Source organism: Psammomys obesus, unplaced genomic scaffold, assembly GCF_907164565.1.
Source record: "Psammomys obesus unplaced genomic scaffold, mPsaObe1.curated_primary_1811, whole genome shotgun sequence".
Classification (NCBI taxonomy): Eukaryota; Metazoa; Chordata; class Mammalia; order Rodentia; family Muridae; genus Psammomys; species Psammomys obesus.
In genome coordinates this window covers 3,920,574-3,940,003 of record NW_026587216.1, presented here as the reverse complement: position 1 = coordinate 3,940,003, position 19,430 = coordinate 3,920,574, and the positions used below count along the sequence as shown (strand labels likewise).

At 44.2% G+C, this 19,430-nt stretch overlaps 1 protein-coding gene across 2 annotated transcripts; it reads left to right on the top strand.

Moving 5' to 3' along the window:
• The first annotated feature begins 382 nt into the window (after positions 1–382).
• On the top strand, positions 383–3,960 carry Gpx8 (glutathione peroxidase 8 (putative)). Of its 2 annotated transcripts, XM_055603412.1 has the most exons (3): positions 383–605; positions 1,066–1,327; positions 3,372–3,960. In XM_055603412.1, exons 1-3 carry the CDS (start codon positions 402–404, stop codon positions 3,533–3,535), a joined length of 630 nt encoding a protein of 209 aa, XP_055459387.1. In that variant the 5' UTR covers positions 383–401; the 3' UTR covers positions 3,536–3,960. The 2 variants fall into 2 exon arrangements, with proteins under 2 accessions (XP_055459387.1, XP_055459388.1); XM_055603413.1 differs by lacking the exon at positions 1,066–1,327 and having other exon boundaries at positions 3,372–3,510.
• The last annotated feature ends 15,470 nt before the right edge of the window (positions 3,961–19,430 follow it).

The window sequence follows — 19,430 nt, the reverse complement described above, 5'->3', positions numbered from 1 at the left end:
CCCTGGGTGTTATTCAGTCCCCAACCCCCCATCTGTTGCTCAGTGAGCACGGGATGCCCAGCAGGACTGATAAACCATTTCCAAAAAACAAGAGCACCACCTGCTGGTGAAACGTTTTCTTAGCCCAGGGACGTGTTAAGCATCCGCTAAAACAATACCAATTTTCTAGCCAAAAAACAAAACAAAACAAAACAAAAAAAAAGTTACGTTGCAGCCACATTACAAATATGTTGAAATTCTGTCACGTTTCTGGCTTCATTTGGTTCTTCTGGGAAGGGCCCTCCTGTTAGTCAGCGGCCAGAGCGACTGTAAGCCCTTCCGGTTCTCCTTAAACTCGGCGGGTTTCAAGTTTCGGCCCCTCCTTGAATTCCAGCTTGCTGAGACTGCTGGAATCATCCAAGATGGAGCCTCTCGCCGCGTACCCACTAAAATGTTCCGGGCCCAAAGCAAAGATATTTGCAGTTTTGCTGTCTATGATTCTGTGCACCGTGGTGCTTTTTCTCCTGCAATTCAAATTCCTGAAGCCGAGAATCAACAGCTTCTATTCCTTTGAAGTGAAGGATGCCAAAGGAAGGATGGTGTCTCTGGAAAAGTTCAAAGGCAAAGTAAGTCTTGGGGTTTTTTATTTCTGCTGATCCTCGGCTTTGATACTTACTCTCACAGTAGAGTAGGGTTCGCTACAGCCGTTAAGTTGGAATGTAGTTTTCAAAGTAATCTCGTTACATGTTATCAGAGTTCTTAGAACTTTTAACTTCTCAATCCATAAAACTACTGTTTTTCTCCAAAGCTGCCTTCTCTTTTGTGCGGAACTGGTGCTGTTTTCTGGAGATGCTGAGTGCTATGCTGAGACCCGCCAATCCTGTTAGTTACATAATCTAACTAGAACTCTGTCAGAGTTCATCACCCATGCATCTGGGTTATGGTTTTCAATAAAGTTGGATCTAAAAATACGGAATCTATCAGAGGTTGTACCCTCCCAAAATGGTTTGGGGTTTAACTGCTTGAAGGATTTTTTTTAATCTTTTGCTTCTCTTTCCGGTGGGTTTTTTTTTCTTTTTCCGGGAGGCTTCCCTAGTTGTAAACGTGGCTAGTGACTGCCGATTCACGGACAACAGTTACTTGACCCTCAAGGAACTGCAAAAGGAGTTTGGGCCCTATCACTTCAACGTCCTGGCTTTTCCATGCAATCAGTTTGGAGAATCCGAACCCAGGTCCAGCAAGGAGGTAGAATATTTTGCAAGAAAAAACTACGGAGTCACATTCCCCATCTTCCACAAGATTAAGATTTTAGGGCCGGAAGCAGAACCTGCGTTTAGATTTCTTGTTGGTAAATATCCACTCTGCCTCAATGTTGTTCATTTCTTCTCGTTTCATACATTATATGTAAGTGATATGGAGAAAGATATATAGGTGTATCAGGACCATAGTTCCTATTCCATTTAGAATATTTTACTGGGAAATTAGGATAAAACTGTTAAAGATCCAGAACCTCACCCTTTGCAACTTTCTAGAAGTTATACATCCCTGAAATTGATGTTTTGACTTCTTAGATGGTAAAGTATTCTACTTTGATATGGGTTTCTTCCTATAACCATGTTGAAGGCTCTATATGAAGGGTGGCCACAGCAGCTTTCCCTAAGTGTTTCAACCAGCCCATCATCCAATGAGCCTATGACTGTCTGTGGCAGAGCATCATTAACTGAATATATCTTTATGTTTAGTTTTATGATGGCCTTTTTATCTGAGACATTATCCTCAAGGTTTACCTGTCAGTTTACCGGGATTTGGATGAAATTCAAGGCAAAATAATTTATTTTCAGAAGTCAGTCATGTGAGGGTTCCTCTGTAATTAAGCTAGCCACAGTCATCTATTTAAAGCACACAAAAGCAATGAACAGGAACTCTGGGGCTTTTATTTCTGGGCTCCACAGAAAAGGGGGAGCACAAGCCCTTCCTTGAGCTAAGCATCCAAACAGAATCGAACAAGAACTCTGTCACATACTACAGCACTTAAGCTTTTTTGGAGGGAAAATAAAAAACAAAACTGTGGAACCCAACTCATCTCACTTGACCAAAAAGGCAACAAACAGTGTGTGAGGTTTCACTGAGCTTAAACTGGAGGCAAAATCTACAGATTCTGGAAGAAGGGATCAACTCTGCCTCGATGGCTACACGGTCTCGAATCCAGGCCTTCGTTCTTCTCATACATAGAATGTTGAAGATAGCAATACTCACCTCTGGGGGTTTCTAGAAACACTGAACTCCCCGAACACACTTGACTACACACCAAGTAAGGACTTGATGATTCCAGTTTTAGTTGCTGTCTCTTTTTTAAGGGATACTTTTATTTTTTACGTATATGAGCATTTTGCCTGTGTGCATGTTTTTGCACATGTGTTCCTTTTGCACAGGGAGGCCAGAAGAAAGCATCCGATCACCTGAAACTGCAGTCACAAATGGTTGTGAGCCCCCTGTGGATGCTGGGGATGAAACCAGGTCCTCTGCAAGAGCGGTACACACTCTTATACAATGAGCTATCTCTCCAACCCCTAGTTACTCTATCTTTTTCTCTTAGTCATCAGTATTAGGGACATAGATCTGGATTATTATATAAAAATGAAAAACCCACACTTGTTATGTAAATTAAGCAAATTAAGTGGTCTTTTCAACCCCCTTGCCATTTTCAGCTATACAATACATAATATTTGAAACATTAAAACTCAATTCATACATTTCTATTACCAAGAATATTTTATATTTTATATTACCAAGAATATTTTATATTTTAAAATGTTGAGAACAGCCTGACATGGTGGCAAACACCTGTAATCCCAGTACTGGGAAGGTGGAAATTGGAGGATCAAGAGTTCAAGGTTAGCTTTGGCTACATAGTGAGTTTAGAGTTAGCCTGAGCCACGTAGTGAACTTAAGGCCAGCCTGGGCTATGCAAAGATTAAGAACTAAATGTTAAAGTTGTCAGGTCTTGCTGGACCTAGTACCCCTCACCCTTTAGTCCTAGCATCCAAGAGACTGAGTCAGAAGAGTCATGGGGTTCAAGTACAGCTTAGACTACATAGCATACAAAAAAAAAAGAAAAGAAAGAAAGAAAATGTGTTTAGATCCACAAATCTACAATATGGAGCTTTGTTTCATGATCTGACTCTAGGTCAGGGCAGCCACCTATGAAGTCAAGTATATTGAAGTCTGGTTACAGCAGCCTTGCTCCCTGCTCTTGTGGAGGTCTTTTGTTTTGTTCTTAATAACAGTCCTATAACGTGATTTTAATAGTAATTTATGCAGATATTAATAAAACTGAAAATCTCAACAAAGAATAAAATGATGCTCATGAAAATATATTCTGAATGTTTTAGATTCTTCCAAGAAGGAGCCAATGTGGAACTTTTGGAAGTATCTGGTCAACCCTGAGGGACAAGTTGTGAAGTTCTGGAGGCCAGAAGAACCCTTTGAAGCCATCAGACCTCATATATCAAAAATGATTGGGCAAATCATTCTCAAAAAGAAAGAGGATCTATGAGGACACTGCGGAGTAGGTTCAGTACAGTAGGACAGGGGAATGACTCTGGAGGACTCAGCCTCCTTTTAGATTCTGACCAATATGGTACTAAAGATTTTTAAGGCCATTCCTTTTACTACTCAGTTGTAATGGCTGTCCTCAAGATAGAAATGTTACCCAAAGAGGGAAGAAAGAAGAGAGGGTTTTAGCAAAGAATCATTAAGTATATTACTTCATCTGACCAGAAGGAAAAATCTAGACTGCTCAGTCACCAAGACACTTCAGTATCCTGTTGTCTAACTTAACTTTCTCTAGGGTTAACCTTATGGGAAAACCAATGCCCAAAGTCACAGTGTGGGATGAAGAACACTGGGTGGGTGATATTTTTGGAGTAACTAACTAAATGTAAGTGGCTACGCAGGTGTAATAAAATATAAAATGAATGTTGCAAAACAGAGTGCATTTTTTTTCAGGCTTTTTTGTGTTCTTTATTTTGTTTTTTTAATTTTGTTTTGTTGTTATTGTTTGCTTTTGGTTTTTTGTTTTATTTTCTGAGACAGGGTTTCTCTGTTGTAGCCCTGGCTGTCCTGGAGCTCACTCTGTAGACCAGGCTGTCCTGGAACTCAAGAGATCCACCTACCTCTGCCTCCTGAGTGCTGGGATTAAAGGTGTGTGCCTGCCATACCTGGTAAAGTGCAGACTTTCAAATCATTGGATGTATTTGTTTTACATCCAGGTTTTTATTTGGTGCTTCTTTACTATAGGTTTTAGTGTTTTATTGAATCTGGCCAAATTGTCACTTCTAAATGATTTGAAAACATTGTTTTCAGCCCCTTCATGTGATTCTTCTAGGATCAATTTAAATTACACAAGTAGCATATTAGCGTTGAGGTTAGTCTTTAATTTTGAGTAAAAACCGCCAAGCATAGGAAAAGGACATGAGTTATGATCATCTCACGTGATTTCTTACAGGTCAGTTTTGGGCTGCTTATCGACTAAGTTAGCCAATTGGGGAGAATTCAATTGTGTCGTTCTAATACTCAAAACCATAAACACTACCTTCAGACAAGTCAAAACTCCAATGCAGAGGGAGTCACTGCAATCATGTTAGTCCTCTAATTCTAACTCCTGTGCCTTTTTGCAGAGATATTTGCAGCTTTTTTCCCCAAGCCATGATCATTATGTGCTGTCAGTCTTGTAGCTAACAAAGTAACCTACCCAATTGGTGAAGGTTAGTTACTATCCCATAGGAGAACTGCATGGCAGATGGGGCGGATATTTGTGTGGGGGAACACAGCCAAAGGAGGACGACCCAGTGTAAGCAGCCTGTGATTGACTCTGGTTAGAACCAATGAAGACAAGTGACGGTATCTTTGGGGTGAGTTAGTGAGTGGAGTGTGCTGAGTTCAGTAATGCCACCACACAATCTATGCTAACATTCTCAGAGAACCGAAACATCCCCCGTGGCACCTCCTGCTTCGCGGTGTCTTTGCAAGCACACGGCTACCCATGTGTTTAGGGAGCGCTCTGGCCCACGTGGAAGTGCAGTGTTCACTACAGCTGGCAAGTCTATAAGGAACAGCCTTGGGGCTGCCAGATTCGTGTGCCAGTCATCCTGGGGACGCCTCACCAGCTCCATGACTTCTGGCACGTCAGTCCCCTTACCTGTAAAGTGGAGGTCCGAGGGAACAAAAAGGCCCTCCTGATTCTGTCAAATGGCATACTCACCAGGAAGCAAACAGAACTAACCCAGATTGTTGTCAGTGAAACAAAAGCCACTGAAGTCTACCAGCCTTTCATAATTTTACCCAACAGCCGATTAACAACCCACATTCTCAGCGTTTAAGTACAATTTCAAGCAGGACCCGCCCCTCCAAGTGTTGCTCCCCAAGCACTTTTGCCCTATTTCCTGATTCGAGACTTGCCGGAGCACCCGAGCACTGCCAGCGGGGTCTGCGCATGCTCACACCAGGCACGTGAGCGGAACTGTGGGCCAGCAGCATTGTGGATAGATGATTACAAAGCTGAACAGAGTGGCCTTGGCTGTGTTGTTCCATGCAATTCCGATGTCCTCAAGTCACCACTTCTCTCCAAGGCCAGAGAAAGAGCATCCCCAGGCCTGGGTGCTTTAACCAACCCGTAACTTCAACAACTCATAACCTCAACAATAGCCCCCGCACCCCGGAAGACAGGGCAGGCGGCTGAGGCTCTGAAAGCGTGTCCTATGAATGGCCTTGACAGAAACTCAAGGTCCATTCGGAGTCCCCTAACACTCGGTTGCCAGGTCCTGAAAATGGAGAAGAGCAGATTGCTAGGGTGCGGCCACTCAAGACTCAGGGGTCACACTCCTCCCTTAACCCGAGCACTGCCTTCCAGACGCAGACCACCGCGGCAGGATGTGGGCATTAGGTAAAAGGGTAGTTAGCTGTCATCTTCTTAGCGAAGCAAAGGGATTACGGCTGCAGTTAACTAATTCATCAACTAAAGTTTCAGTTTCGTTTGGAGGGTAGACAGGAATACTCCATACAAATCCCTCCTGATCTATTCATGGCAGGCGCAGCAGCAGAAAACATTGGGACTGAAATAGGAATTTCTCATGAAAGCTGAACCTCTTAATCATAACACTTATAGTGCATCTATAACATGTATATATGCATATATACATGTATGTCCGCATGTATACATGTGTAGATACATGTTATGTATATATACATTTTATATTTATGTATTATTTTTATATGAACAGTTTTACTATATAGTTGGTGTCTGGTACCTATTTAACAACAGGCTCCCTGGAAGAAGAGTCCTGACTTGCAGATGTACAGTTTCATAGTCTAAATGTTGCCACGGGACCAGTAGCAATCTACCAATAATGGCTTAGTACTTAGCTTGCATATTCTCTGAAATTTCAATCTTTGCTTCTCACATTCAGCTGAAGATCGTGAGAAACCAGCAAACTAAAATCCTTACAAGTAGAATTTATAACAATGGCGTTAGGCTTCCCAAGAAAAAGTCTGCATGTGAAATGTACCAAATAAGCCCTTTTTCTTGTTGTCAGCACAGTTTTTTGACAGGGTGCAGGCAAATATGGCCGTGTATGCAGTTTCCAGATGATGGAAAGTGCCAAATCACAGTGAACGTCTGTTGGCCTAACAGCACTGTCTACAGTTAACATCAAGTAGGAAAAAAAAAAAGCCAGTAAAAAGAAATAAGAATAAAAGGAGGAAAGGAAAAGGGTAGGGGGGGAAAGAGGGGAAAGAGGGAAAGAGGGAAGGCAGAAGGGAGGGAGGAAAGGGAAAGAGGAGAAGGAGGAAAGAACCCAGGAAGGAAACCAAAAACTATATCCTCTTTTCTTTTCAAATATTAACCGTGTTTACTTATAAAGCCAGGCAGTGGTGGTGCACACCTTTAATCCCAGAACTTGTCAGGCAGAGGCAGGTGGATCTCCATGAGTTCAAGACCACCCTAGTCTCTAGTCTCAGGAGTGAGTTCCAGGACAAAGTCTGATTTACCCGAGCTGAAATGCTAAGTGACCCTTGAACAAAACATGCTACAACTGTTTCTTTGAAAGAAAAATGGCCTGTCTGGATGGAACTGGCAAAGGGACACCCTGTCCATAGTTAGTCCTCAGACTGACTTGCAGTGAAATTCTATTGTTTTGCCTACAAATGAATTTCTTCCTCCCAGACACTGCTAGGGTGTTATCCTTGAGAGAGATAAAGAGCTGCTAGGAGCAAGGAGTCCGGAAGCTGCATGGGGTAGCTAGGAGGCAGGGTCCAGCCCCAGCTGGCAACACAGCAGCTTTCCCACTGGCAGAGTCAGCATGACATGCCTCCACCTCCAGCTCCTCTCCTGGTTCCTTCACTTCCCTTGTGTATAGAACCCTCCCCTTCACTCCGACCCCACAGAAACATTCCATTTAGTCGTATTTCACCTTTTTTCTTTCTTTATTTCTTTGTACTTGGTTTTGTTTTGTTTTGAAACCCAGATTGACCTCAGATACTTCATTATGGAGCTAAGGCCGCCCTTAACTCCTCGACCTCCTGTGTGCCAGGGATTACATGGAGTCTGCCATACCTGGCCTTTTCCTTCTTAGGTATATCTTCATTTTTCTCCTTTTGCTTTCACTCCATTCTTTCCCTCCTTTCTCGTCATCTCAGTAACACAGAACTAAAGAACTGCTTTAAATATATGTGCTTGGGTGTGTTTATACAAGGCCCTAGCTTACATCCCTAGCACTCCAAAATATATATATGTTTATATACAATGTTGTTTTATGCCATGTTCTTTAATTTAAACATAACACACACAGAGAGAGAAGCCTTTTAAATTTAGTAGATTTTGTTTTTATTGACAGGTCATTAGCTAAAGAAAAAAAAAACATGCTGAAATTTAACTTTAAAAAAAAGATGAAAACATGATAGGCCAAAGTGGTAAAAATAAGTGACTGCTGAACACTCATTCCTAAATGGGACATTTATATCAGAGAAAGGGGGGCAGAATATAATGTAAGCCAGAGGATAAGGAAGAGTGCTGACAAACTGACAGAGAACTGGATCTGTGAGGTCATTACACTCATGAACTCACCACAGATACACAAGATGAAACCAGCCAACAGTCAGGCGTGGATGGGGGCAAGGCTCAGGAGGCTCCACCCAGCTGAGGAGCTACTGGCCAACAATGGGAGGAGCAGGGTAGTAGAGGGCTACTGCTCAGGTGGGTAGGCCCACACTTGCCTGGATGCAGACAGCTCTAACTGGACTCAGTGTGCTGTTTTTTAAAAAGGAGCCATAGCGGTAGAAGGGGAGGTAGTAGGGAAGAGCCCGGGGGAGTGGGAAGGAAGGTTTGGGGTGAATATGATCAAGACATACATGTGTGAAATTCTAAAGGGATAAATTCTTTAAAAAGGAATGAAAACAATACTTGCTTAGACACTAGTCTCAGATACAAAGACCCTAATAATAGACTACTGATTAACAACAGAAATAGATAGAACTCAATTAATAGTATATCTTTAACCTATTCCAAGCAATATATTTAAATAAAATAGTAAACACAAAATTATTTCACCTGCAAGCTTTGGCCCACTAAGTAAGAGACTGTGGTCTCTTTTATCTTATATAAGATGTCACTAATAGGCCAGTCTACCAAAGTGATGCTAGTGATTTGCTGCAAATATACTCCTGAGGCCACCGTGTGACCCTCTGACTCTGGTCCACCAATCAATTGGCCTCCCACAGAATTAGGAAGTATTTTAAATAATATCTGTGGTCAGTTCTTCTCTCTTCATAAACTAGATTTCATGTTCTTTCAATTATACAGTGTTTTAGACAAAACAAGAGACTGAGTTAAGTCTCCCAAACAATTCAGCCCACCCCACCCCCATACCCAAAATATCCCAAATGAAAATGTTTAGCCCATGGCTCACTTTGAACATTAGCCCAAATCCTCCATTTGTGTACACAAGGTCATAGAAACCTACTCTACTGCTGTATTATGAAACTGAAGGCCTCAAAAGAATATCAAAAATTTAGTTGAAAACTTGGGCAAACACACGAGGCTTTCCATTATGTTCTAAGTCTTATGTTTAAAACATAACTTTTTTCATAATGTCAAGCCAGGACTCCAAGAATATTATTTTAAATTTTCAGTACTATAAAATCTGTCCACTATAACTGAGTCACCCAAGAACAACAGTAACTGTTATCATAAATAGTGCCCTTCTTCATGGCAAAGCACATGCATGGATTATAAATTAATAGCGTTCTGTGTTGATTGTGTGTGCAATAGGATAGCAGTTGTATGTTAGCTGGTGCCATTTGTAGTCACAACCAGCTAACAATACACTGCCAACCTGTCACACACAGATAAGCAGGGCACTCCATTAGCGGGAAGAATTGATCCAGAAGCAAGTGGCAGAGTAGCTGTGGCTGCTGACCTGACCCAATGCAGCCAGCAAACAATACACTGCCTGCCTGATTCCGGCCACTGCTCATTTTCACAGCCCGTGACGTCACCGAGGCTACATTTGTAACATTAAACACAGCTGCAGAGCTGCTCGAGTGGGGTGGCATGGATGCAAAGAGCAAGGGATAATAACTTTAGGGCATCAGTTCTCTCCTTCCACCAAGTGAATTCTGGGGATCAAACTCTGGTGCATAGGAGGAGCAGCGAGTGCCTTCCCCAGCTGAACCTTCCTGCCAACCCAGAACTCCATCTTAATAGTTACACTGAAGAGAATTTATAAAGAAACCTTGTTTCAGTTCTCCTAAACTATAGGAAATAAAGTTTGTATTTCCGAGCTATACACATGGGAAAAAAATAAGAATTTTTAATTCTTTTGGGGGAGGGCGGGTGGCTGGTTGGTCAGTTGTTTTGAGAGAGGGTTTTTCTGTGTACTCCTGACTGCCCTGAAACTGGCTCTGTAGACCAGGCTGGCCTCGAACTCAGAGATCCATCTGCCTCTGCCTCCTGAGTGCTGGGATTAAGTGTCTGGCTAAGAACTCTGAATTCTCATACTTAGGTTTTCCAAATTTAAAGTTTAAATAAAGACATTATCATAGTAAAAATGAATTAACAGAAGTTCAATTGAATTAGGCAGTAAAATATCTAGAGATTAAAAAAATAATTTGGGCAGGGATCATAACTGAAGAAGCATGCATGGTATATCAGTATTAAATGTTTAATGGTAATGGTAAATCAGTATTAAAATGTTTAAAGGGCTTTAATATAAAGGCTTTATAAGGGCTTTTAAATGTCATTTCCCTCCCATTATAAGTGATATTAGTCATTGCATTTTTAAAGTTTAGCTTTATATTCAATTTTGAATGCCCCTGCTTGAATGTAGAAAAGAATGTATAAATTTTCTGGAAAAAAAATGTTCAAATGGTGAAATTTGAACTAAGAATCTAAGTTTAAAAGAATGAGCTGCTTGACGTAAAGAGAGGCGTGGTGAATGGTGAGAGAGCTGGGAATCTCCTGAGCCTTTAGCTTTTTCATCTGTTAAAGAAAGCTCAGGGGCGAGAGACAAAGTTCAGCGGTTCCAAGCACAGGCTGCTCTTCAGAGCACCCGGGTTGGGTTCTCGGCACCCACGGGCAGCCCACCACCGTCTGAAACTCCAGCCTCAGAAGATCGGAAGCCTTCTTCTGGACTCCACAGGCACCACGCACGCACTTGGTGCCCAGATACTCACGCAGGGAAATACACGTTAGATAGTAAAAACAAGCCGGGATCGGGGCTTTTCCAGGGCAGAAACACAGTATCAGTATAGTATTCTAGTAGTACAGTTTTTAGCAGCTGTTGTGAGCGCACATAGTTATCCGTAGGATAAGATCAGGTAAGCGTGTCTTTCCCCGTCTCGGCGGCGTGCTTCTGAGTGTAGCAGAGGGGAGTGCAGCTAGCAGCTGTTGACAGTCCTAACAGCCAGCTAGCGGTGCACTGCCTGCCTGACACACCCACGCGTTTAATTCTGTTTTCTGTCCTCCCCTGCAAATGCTTCCCTTGGCCAGAATTAGGCTGCTCACGATCGGAACGAAGAGAGAAGGGCAAGTCCCGAACACTCACCTTGGGGGAACCTTCACTCCGCTGCTGCTGCAAGTCGCCGGCCAGCGCCCGCATGACATTCTCCTTTGGAAACAGATTGACGTAAGAAGGGGGAAACCCTTTAGGAAAACCGTAACGGGGAGTGTGCAATCTTTCTGAATCCCGAACTTGCCAGGCCACCCCCGCTCACTCCTTCTGAGGCAACTTAGGCACCTCCAGGATATCGATTTCAGACAGTTCGAATCTGAAACTAGGTTGTAGAACCTCACGTCGTTTCTTGGTCCCGATCGGGTATTACAAACGGCGCCTTCCTCGGGAAGCCCCTTGGGAGGCTAAGTTAGGGCCAAGAAAGTGAAAGATGGCACTCACCCACAGCGCCTGCTCCCCGGTGCCGACTCTCCCCGGGGCGGGGCGCTGCAGTTTCCATCCTCGGGTGAGCGCGCTCTTCCCGGAGCCTGGCCTCCCGCCTCAAGGGCTAAGCGCGGCTACCCAAGCTATTAGGGTCTCATCCCCCTGCCTCCCCGCCGCGTCCCATCCCCTCGAGCCCACCGCACTTCCTCCCGGCCCCGAGTCCCCCGCTCCTCCCGCGGATCCCGGAGCGTGGTCCTCAGGGACCTCTTTAAAAAGCCCGCGGGGCGGCCTCCAGGGCGGGAGCCTCCCGCCGTCCGCCTCGCCATAGGCCGGAGCCGGGGCGCGCCTCCCCGGCCCGGGCTGGAGGGATGCTCTCCCGGTCCCGCCCTCCTCCCGAGCGGCGCGCGCCGCAGCGCCAAACTTTGCCGCGGGCCGTGGCGGGCCCCAGCCTCCGCCGGCCCAGCGCGCTCCCCGCCGGCCGCCGCGGGCGCGGAGGCGGCAGATGGTTGGAGTCAGCCTTCGCTTCCGTTTCCAGACAGGAGAACGTTACGTTCTAACGGACTGTAATCCCTTCTTCGCTCCCATCCCCCTTTCTCCAACCCCAGCCTGACTATCAAACTGCCTTCTGCTCCCTGCTGGGGATGACTGCTTGGGAGAATTACTGGACTTAATGCGTTTCCCAAAGAGCACACCGTCCCTTCTGTCTTTAAACTCAAGAAAACGTAGGGGGCTGTCTAGGCTGCAGAGAAGGGGAAGAGCAATGATATCTCCATTCAATCAATTATCTGCACTGTCCTCTTTGGGGACTGGCCGAGTTCTCTTGCTGGATCTTGTGAGCTGCTTTCTAAACAGGAGGTTTGTGGGAGGGGAAAGAGCCACGGACCTCAGAATGAGTGAGGAGCCAGCAAGACAGCTGACCAGGCCGGGAACCGAGTAGGTGAAATTGCTGGAGGGGCCTGGAAGGACCTGGAGCCGACTGACAAGGAGCCGGATGGGCTGCCCAGCCCTGGATGCCCATCTGAGCTGCCTAAGAGGCCAGCTGTGCCATCTAAATGGAGGCTAAACACTTCTGGGAAACCTCCAAGGTCAAGCAGCTCGCTTCTCTGCTCCCACGCCCTCATCCCGAAGTGACATCAGACTACATTTCATTCTAATACGTTGGTTTGCGAATCTGGGGGGCAGGAGCGTCCTAGGTGTCGGGCAGATGTTCAGACAGGTCAATGATCTAAACAAAAACACTCTAATACTTCTGAACATTCACTCGAATGCTTTTGAAACAAGTACTGGCTTCGCGGCAACCCAGCTCCCCGTGTTCAATGACAAAGGCTGAAAATGTGTGCAGGGTAACCTCATCTTCAAATGAGACTTACAAAAATGCATATATATATGCATATATATATATATGCATTTTTGTGTATATATATACATCTTGCCCACAAGAAGTCTACTTCTCTTGCAGTGCATTCAAATGCTCACTCGTCACTCGTTCCAAGCCCCAGTAAATCCTTTCTGCAAACACTGAGACTAAAAGGGAACCACCGTCGCATGAGTCAGGTGTACTGTCAATTTAAACGACCAGTTTTTGAAAATGTCAGCAACCAGCAATATATTGAAAACATGAAATTGTTTTTAACCTGTTCTATTCTGTTTTTTATTTTATTTATTTCTTTTTTTACGTTTACCCATTTTGTGGGAAGAAGGAAGTAATTTTAAAAGGAGTAAATTGGGACTTAGAGAAGCAGGATCTTACCCGGACTAACGGTGCTCTCACAGTGCAGCTGTCACTCATTGGCTTTTCGAATTACACTTTAGGCACTCATTCCGCAGACGTGTAGCTCCCAAAATGCACGTTTCTGTCTTGTGTGAAGTGGGGGAATATCAACCAAGTATTTTCCTTTAAACTATTATCTTGCATTTAGGGACTGGGGATTATAGGCAACTGGTAGAATGTTAGTTCAGCATAAAGGAGACCCTAGGTTCAATCCCCAGGATCACTGTTCAAAAATATATACATGTATACATACACACACAATTGTATATTCAGACTAAAATTCAACATCAGAAAGATGGGGATGGTTCATGGTTTAGTGAGCTCCACAGTGATAACTATCACACTCAAGAGAGATTCACAGTGCTGGGTTTACTGTGGGTAGGAGGAGGATCATGTGCCCTCAACAGTTCAAAAAGGAAAAGAAACAATTTTTCACTCACTACACCTGGCAGACAACCCCTGAGTCAGATAACCTAAAATTGCCTTCAAAACATCTGCTGGTGTGGTAACTACTGAGGCACAGCTTCCGCTCTGAAGTCTTCCTGCTCAAAATCCGAACGCCGTGATGAAGGCAGACAAACCCGCAATGAAAGTCTATCAAATAACTGGCCAGTTTAAAAAAAAAAAAAAAAGTGACCCATTAAGAGTGTGAGATTCTAGGTGTCCACCAGAGGGGGAAACAAATGTAGAAACCTGAAAAAGATCTAATCCGGGACTGGAATAGAGGTGACTCCAATCCGGTTATGATCATATCATGATTATAAAATGTCATCATCTAGGAAAACTGAGGGAAGGATATAGTGGAATTTTTGTACCATTTTTGTTTTCACAAGTTTGAAACTATTCTTATTGGGGTGGGGGAGGCATTTGGCGGTGTTTGACTGCCCTGAAACCCTCTGTGGACCAGGCTAGCAGTGTCAAAACCACAGAGATCCTGCCCCCTCCCTCTGCCTCAAGTGCTGGGTGGGATTAAAGAGATGATCTCCACACCCAGCTTCTAAATTTCATGTTTTTAAAATCATGTGGTTATTCTGATTTTTTTAAAAAAAAAAAAACCCTATAGTACCACTCTTGAGAAATGGAAATATTTGAACATTTTATTATGATTTGTATCAAATACGGTTTAAAAACAGTATGATTCCAACGTTTATGTGCCTCTGTTTTCCCAGAGTGAGAATTTTTGAATGTGTGTGATACAAAATCTATGAGGAAGACCCCAGGAAGAGGCCAGTTCAAAGGATTTAGTTAGGGGGGGTGACAGATCCCTGAAGAAATTTGGCTTTGTTGAGGTGGGGTCTTGGTATGATAGCCCAGGCTGGCTTCTAACTCTCCTCAGGCCTCCGGCCTCAGCCTCCCGAGCACTGCCGGATTACAGGTTTGAGCAGCCAGAGATCCCGCGCTTCCCAAACGCACATCTTCTCAACCGTACTTCGGTTCCGCACAACGTAAAAGTCTCAGAACCGCCCCAGGTAAACCCCTTCCTCCCCGCAAAGCTCGGCCAGACTCCCCACCCCCACCCCGCCCCACCCCCGGGTGCACCCTCAAAGCCTCCTCCCCCGCCCCCGGGTGCGCACGCGTGCCTAGGGCGTCCACGTCCCCCTGCATCAAACAAGGTATCGTTATAGGATCGTTTTTTGTTTTTTTTTTTTTTTTTTTTTTTTTGCCTTTTCTACTGCAGTCAACCGCTTTCCCAGCAATGATAACCAGAGTTGCCCCAGCCGCCACTGCAACCGCCGCTAACCAACCCCGGTCATCCGGCCGCGGTTCCTCCCGCCGAGCTGGTCCCGCGCCCGCCGGCTCGGCTCCCGCTCGCCTCCCGGCCGCTCCCGCCCCAAGCTCCCGCCAGCCCGGCCCGCGCCTACTGGACAAAGGGGACCGTTGGGGCTCTCTTTTAACGATCTGTTTGGCACGCGCCCCTTCAGGGGGCAGTTAGGGGAGCTGAGCTGGGGAAGGGAATCGAGCCCCCTCTGAGCACCGGTGCCCCCCGCGACCACAGAGCTCGGAATGCTGCAGCAGCCACCGGCTGAGCTTAAAATTTTCACCTGCAAAACTTCCCGCAGCGACTTTGTTCCCTGGAGACTGGTCTGCAGAAACAGCCTGACACCTGAGGTGGATGGCTCTCCCCCCCTTTTCTGTCACTGCCTGAGATCTAAGGACAGGAAAGGTCGTTCAAATTTTCTCCATTTATTCCCCAGCTTTAAAGAGCATGTAGAATCAAGTCTGCCTAGCTTTTTCTTACCAGTAATTTTTCAGTGTGGGGAGCGCGGGGAGGGGTGTGTGTGTCTGTGTGTGTGTGTGTGTGTGTGTGTGTGTGTGTGTGTGTGTGTGTACACCGCAGGGTCTCTCACAGGGACTAGAGTTCTGGGTTTTTAGGATAGTCTAGTTAAACGAGTGATCCCCAGGAACGCGCCTATTTAGGGCCCTTCAACACTGGGATTGCAGAATAGCCTGTCCCTGCTTTTTATGTGGGTGCTGGGAGAGACCCACGCCCTCAAGAGTGCACGGCCATCGTTGATTGACTGACTGACTGATTGATTGATTGATTGACTGATTGATTTTGGTTTTTTCGAGACAGGTCTCTCTGTGTAGTCCTGGCTGTCCTGGAACTTGCTCTGTAGACCAGGCTGGCCTCGAACTCAACAAGATCCACCCTCCTGCCTCTGCCTATAGAGTGCTGGGATTAAATGCATGAGCCACCACTGCCGGCTTTGGCCAGCATATTATCTCCTAGTCCCCCAAGTTTGTCTCGGCTGTGAAGCACAGAAATCAGATCCCTTTGACTGTTTCCTTACAGATGTTTTTGGAGTGTTTCATAAAGGACTACTCAGGAACCGTAGTTCCCCCACACTTTCAAGGTGATGTGGGACAAATATTAAATGTTCTAGATTTAAAATCTCCTTCACTCTATTTAGGGAGGCAGAGTCAGGCAGGTCTCGAAGTTTGAGGCCAGCCTGATGTACATAGTGATTTCATTAGGCTGCCCTGGGACACCCAGTCCAAACACAAAAAATTCCTTTTCTGTTAGCATTCCAAATGCAGCAGAGGCGGAAACAGAGGGATTGTCTTTCTTACTGTGCCCCAGCCTTCAGCCTAGGCCTCCTCAGTGTGTCCTGCTCAGATGTTACCAAATATCACCCTACAGTGATATTTCCTAATGCCCAAATCCAGATATCCAAGACACACTCTGTCTCCATCTCTCAGTCTGTCTCTCTCATACACACACACACACACACACACACACACACTCTCTGTGGGAGCCCTCTTCCTAAGCAGTAACATTAACACAGTCATACATCATACATACAGATCATACTCACATACACATCATACATAAACATACATCATAAATATACATGCATACACACCATAAACACACATACATACTAACATCATATACACCTATCCTACACACATATCATATGCTCACACACATCATACATTTACATCCAACACAAACACACGTACATATATACATCCAACATACATACTCACCACACACATACATACAGAATAAAATATTTTCTAAAAAACTTCCTTATAATGCAAAAATAATATTTTTGTTTATATTTTTCTTGTTGCAGTAGATTATACTTGAGAAAACATTTCTTGATTTTTAATTCTGTATCTTACACATGTGAAAAATTAAGACCTTTTGAAAGATTACAGCCTGGTCTTTTTATACTTTTAATATAAAGTATATTATACTTTGAAGACAAGGGAAAATGTAAGGCACATAAATACAATTTTAAACCTCATAGTAACAAAATTAAAATAGATGAGATTAAATATACATATGTTTATTTATTTTGATATATCATTCCTACATGTGATCAATATAAAACTACTGAGCTATTTCACAACTTTTTGTTTTAGTTCCTCAAGCTCCTAGTCTCTGTCTAGCTGTAGCACATCATATCTTGCCATCTGCATGTCAAGAGATCAGAAGCTGCGTCTAGGTAGAGGCCAGGTTACTAAAGGACAGTGCAGCCCCAAGAGTACCAGTGTTTCCTTCCCTTGTCCGTGGCTATTTATCTGGCCCATCCTTGTTCCCCTGCTGTTCATCTTTGGGTAACTTCTTAGTTCTGCTTTGAATCTGAAATGATAGAAAAGGACCTTAGCATGGGTTAAAAGGATAAACATGGAGGAAGACTGTCAAATCTCTTGATAACACACAGATCCCATTATTTACAGACGATTTTCTTAGTATGGTGTTCCAAAACAAATTAAGGATCGTATGCCTTTCATTTGTAATCAGTTTTCAATATCGTTCTTTAAAAACCAAAGGCTCAGAGATTGGTCTGCTACGAACACAGCCAGGCTGAGAAACAGCAGACACTGTCATGACAATGAAAACAAATGCTGTCATTATCCCATCAGTTCTTTGGGTACTTGACCAATACGGATGCATTTGCAGCAAATTCATATGAGCACACTTCTTCCCTGAAGGTGGTGCTGTGAACTCAGGGAGCAGTTAACTCCTTTTAATAGCTTATTTGGGAATTTAGAATTCTTTAACAGTTTCTTATAGTGCAAGATATATATATATGCTATTCTAATGCTTTTGATCATTTTACTTGATTTTTTTTTTTATTTTTTTCCTCCTTTGGCAACCCCTTGACTCAAACTGAATTGAGCAAGATTTAAATGAACTGAGATGTTTCATCAACCATGGAAAGATAGGATTCAAACCTAAATGTTTACAATTATCTCACTGCTCAAGAGGCATTATCCTCACACTAGTAGTCCCAGCCCTTCAGATAGCAAGTGGGAGGCAAGCCCAGGCTATATACAGAGCTTCAGGCCAGCCTGGCAGTGGTGGTGCACGCCTTTGATCCCAGAACTCCAGAGGCAGAGGCAGGCAGATCTCTGAGTTCAAGGACAGCCTGGTCTACAGAGTGAGTTCCAGGACAGCCAGGGCTACACAGAGAGACCTTGTCTCAAAAACAGAAACAAAACAACAGACAAAAGAGAGAGAGAAAATCAGGCCAGCCTATGTAACTTGAGAGATCCTGTGTCAAAGGAAAAAAATGTTTAAATTATTAGAGAAGGCTGAATTTTGCAACAGTCCTCAACTTTTCAGACTGCGTGATTTGAATACATGCATCCAGTATGTTATGGAGTGTGGTGTTCTTAGCTTTACCGTAGATTCTTACAGCTTTACCTACACTGGAGTGCTGAAAACTTGCCCTTAGCGGCCCCAGGAGATATCCGATCATCACATTAAAGGAAACACTTCCAATTTGGCCGCTCCAGTAAGCACACATACCTGTGCAAACACAGAAGCCCTGAGCTAAGGTTTTCCGTGCAGTAGCAAGTGGGTCATAATTGCAACACAACCGTGTTTACATTTCAGTATTATTATACACAAGGACCTGATTTACTAGAGGAGAAGAGTGGAGAGCAGCCCTTTCACGGCACTAGGAAACAGCAGCACACTAGAGAAGCTTGCAGCGGCACACCTGCCGACCCTTTCAGAAGTTTATAAAGATAAAGCACTGACTGTAGGCACCACCTCTGCTCTCTCTGCCTTTCAGATGTCACATACTCAATCAAACACACACACACACACACACACACACACACACACACACACACACACACAACTACATACTACTAGATCCCTAGGCTGAGCTTCTAGCTCCATGGCAGAGCACTTGGCAAGGCCTGGGGGGTGGTTCCCAGCACTGAAGAAGATCAGTTTTCCTCTGGCAGCCCTGAGGTGAGACATTGTCACACCTCCGTCACCACCAGACTGTGAGAGTGACAGGATGAAGGACAATGGTGGGGGAGTGGTCTTTTTTTACATATATAAAGCCATTTTTAAGCTTTCCCTTCAAGTTAAATAATTTTCATTTCAGTTTCTCAACTCTTTGTTTACTGTCCCCTTTTAAAGCCTCAGGTTTCAATATTTATCTTAGATTACATAACTCAAAACTGTACCACCATTCTAAAGCAGCAAATGGCTGAATTTTGGAAGAAATGCCTTATTTTCATTTCCTGGAATTTTTGTTCCCTTTTGAAAAAAAAAAATAGCTACAGAACATATTAATAATTCAGTACATATTTGTTAAAATACTCAACCACATAGTACTGGTTAAGTAAGTTTTTCTGGGCCGGGGAGCTGGCTCAGCAGAGTGTTTGTTGTAGAAGCAGAAGGACTGGGGTTCTGATCTCCAGGGTCCATGCAAATACCAGGTAGGCACGGCATTCTGCCTGTAATTCTAGCACTCAAACTGCAGAGACAGGATCTC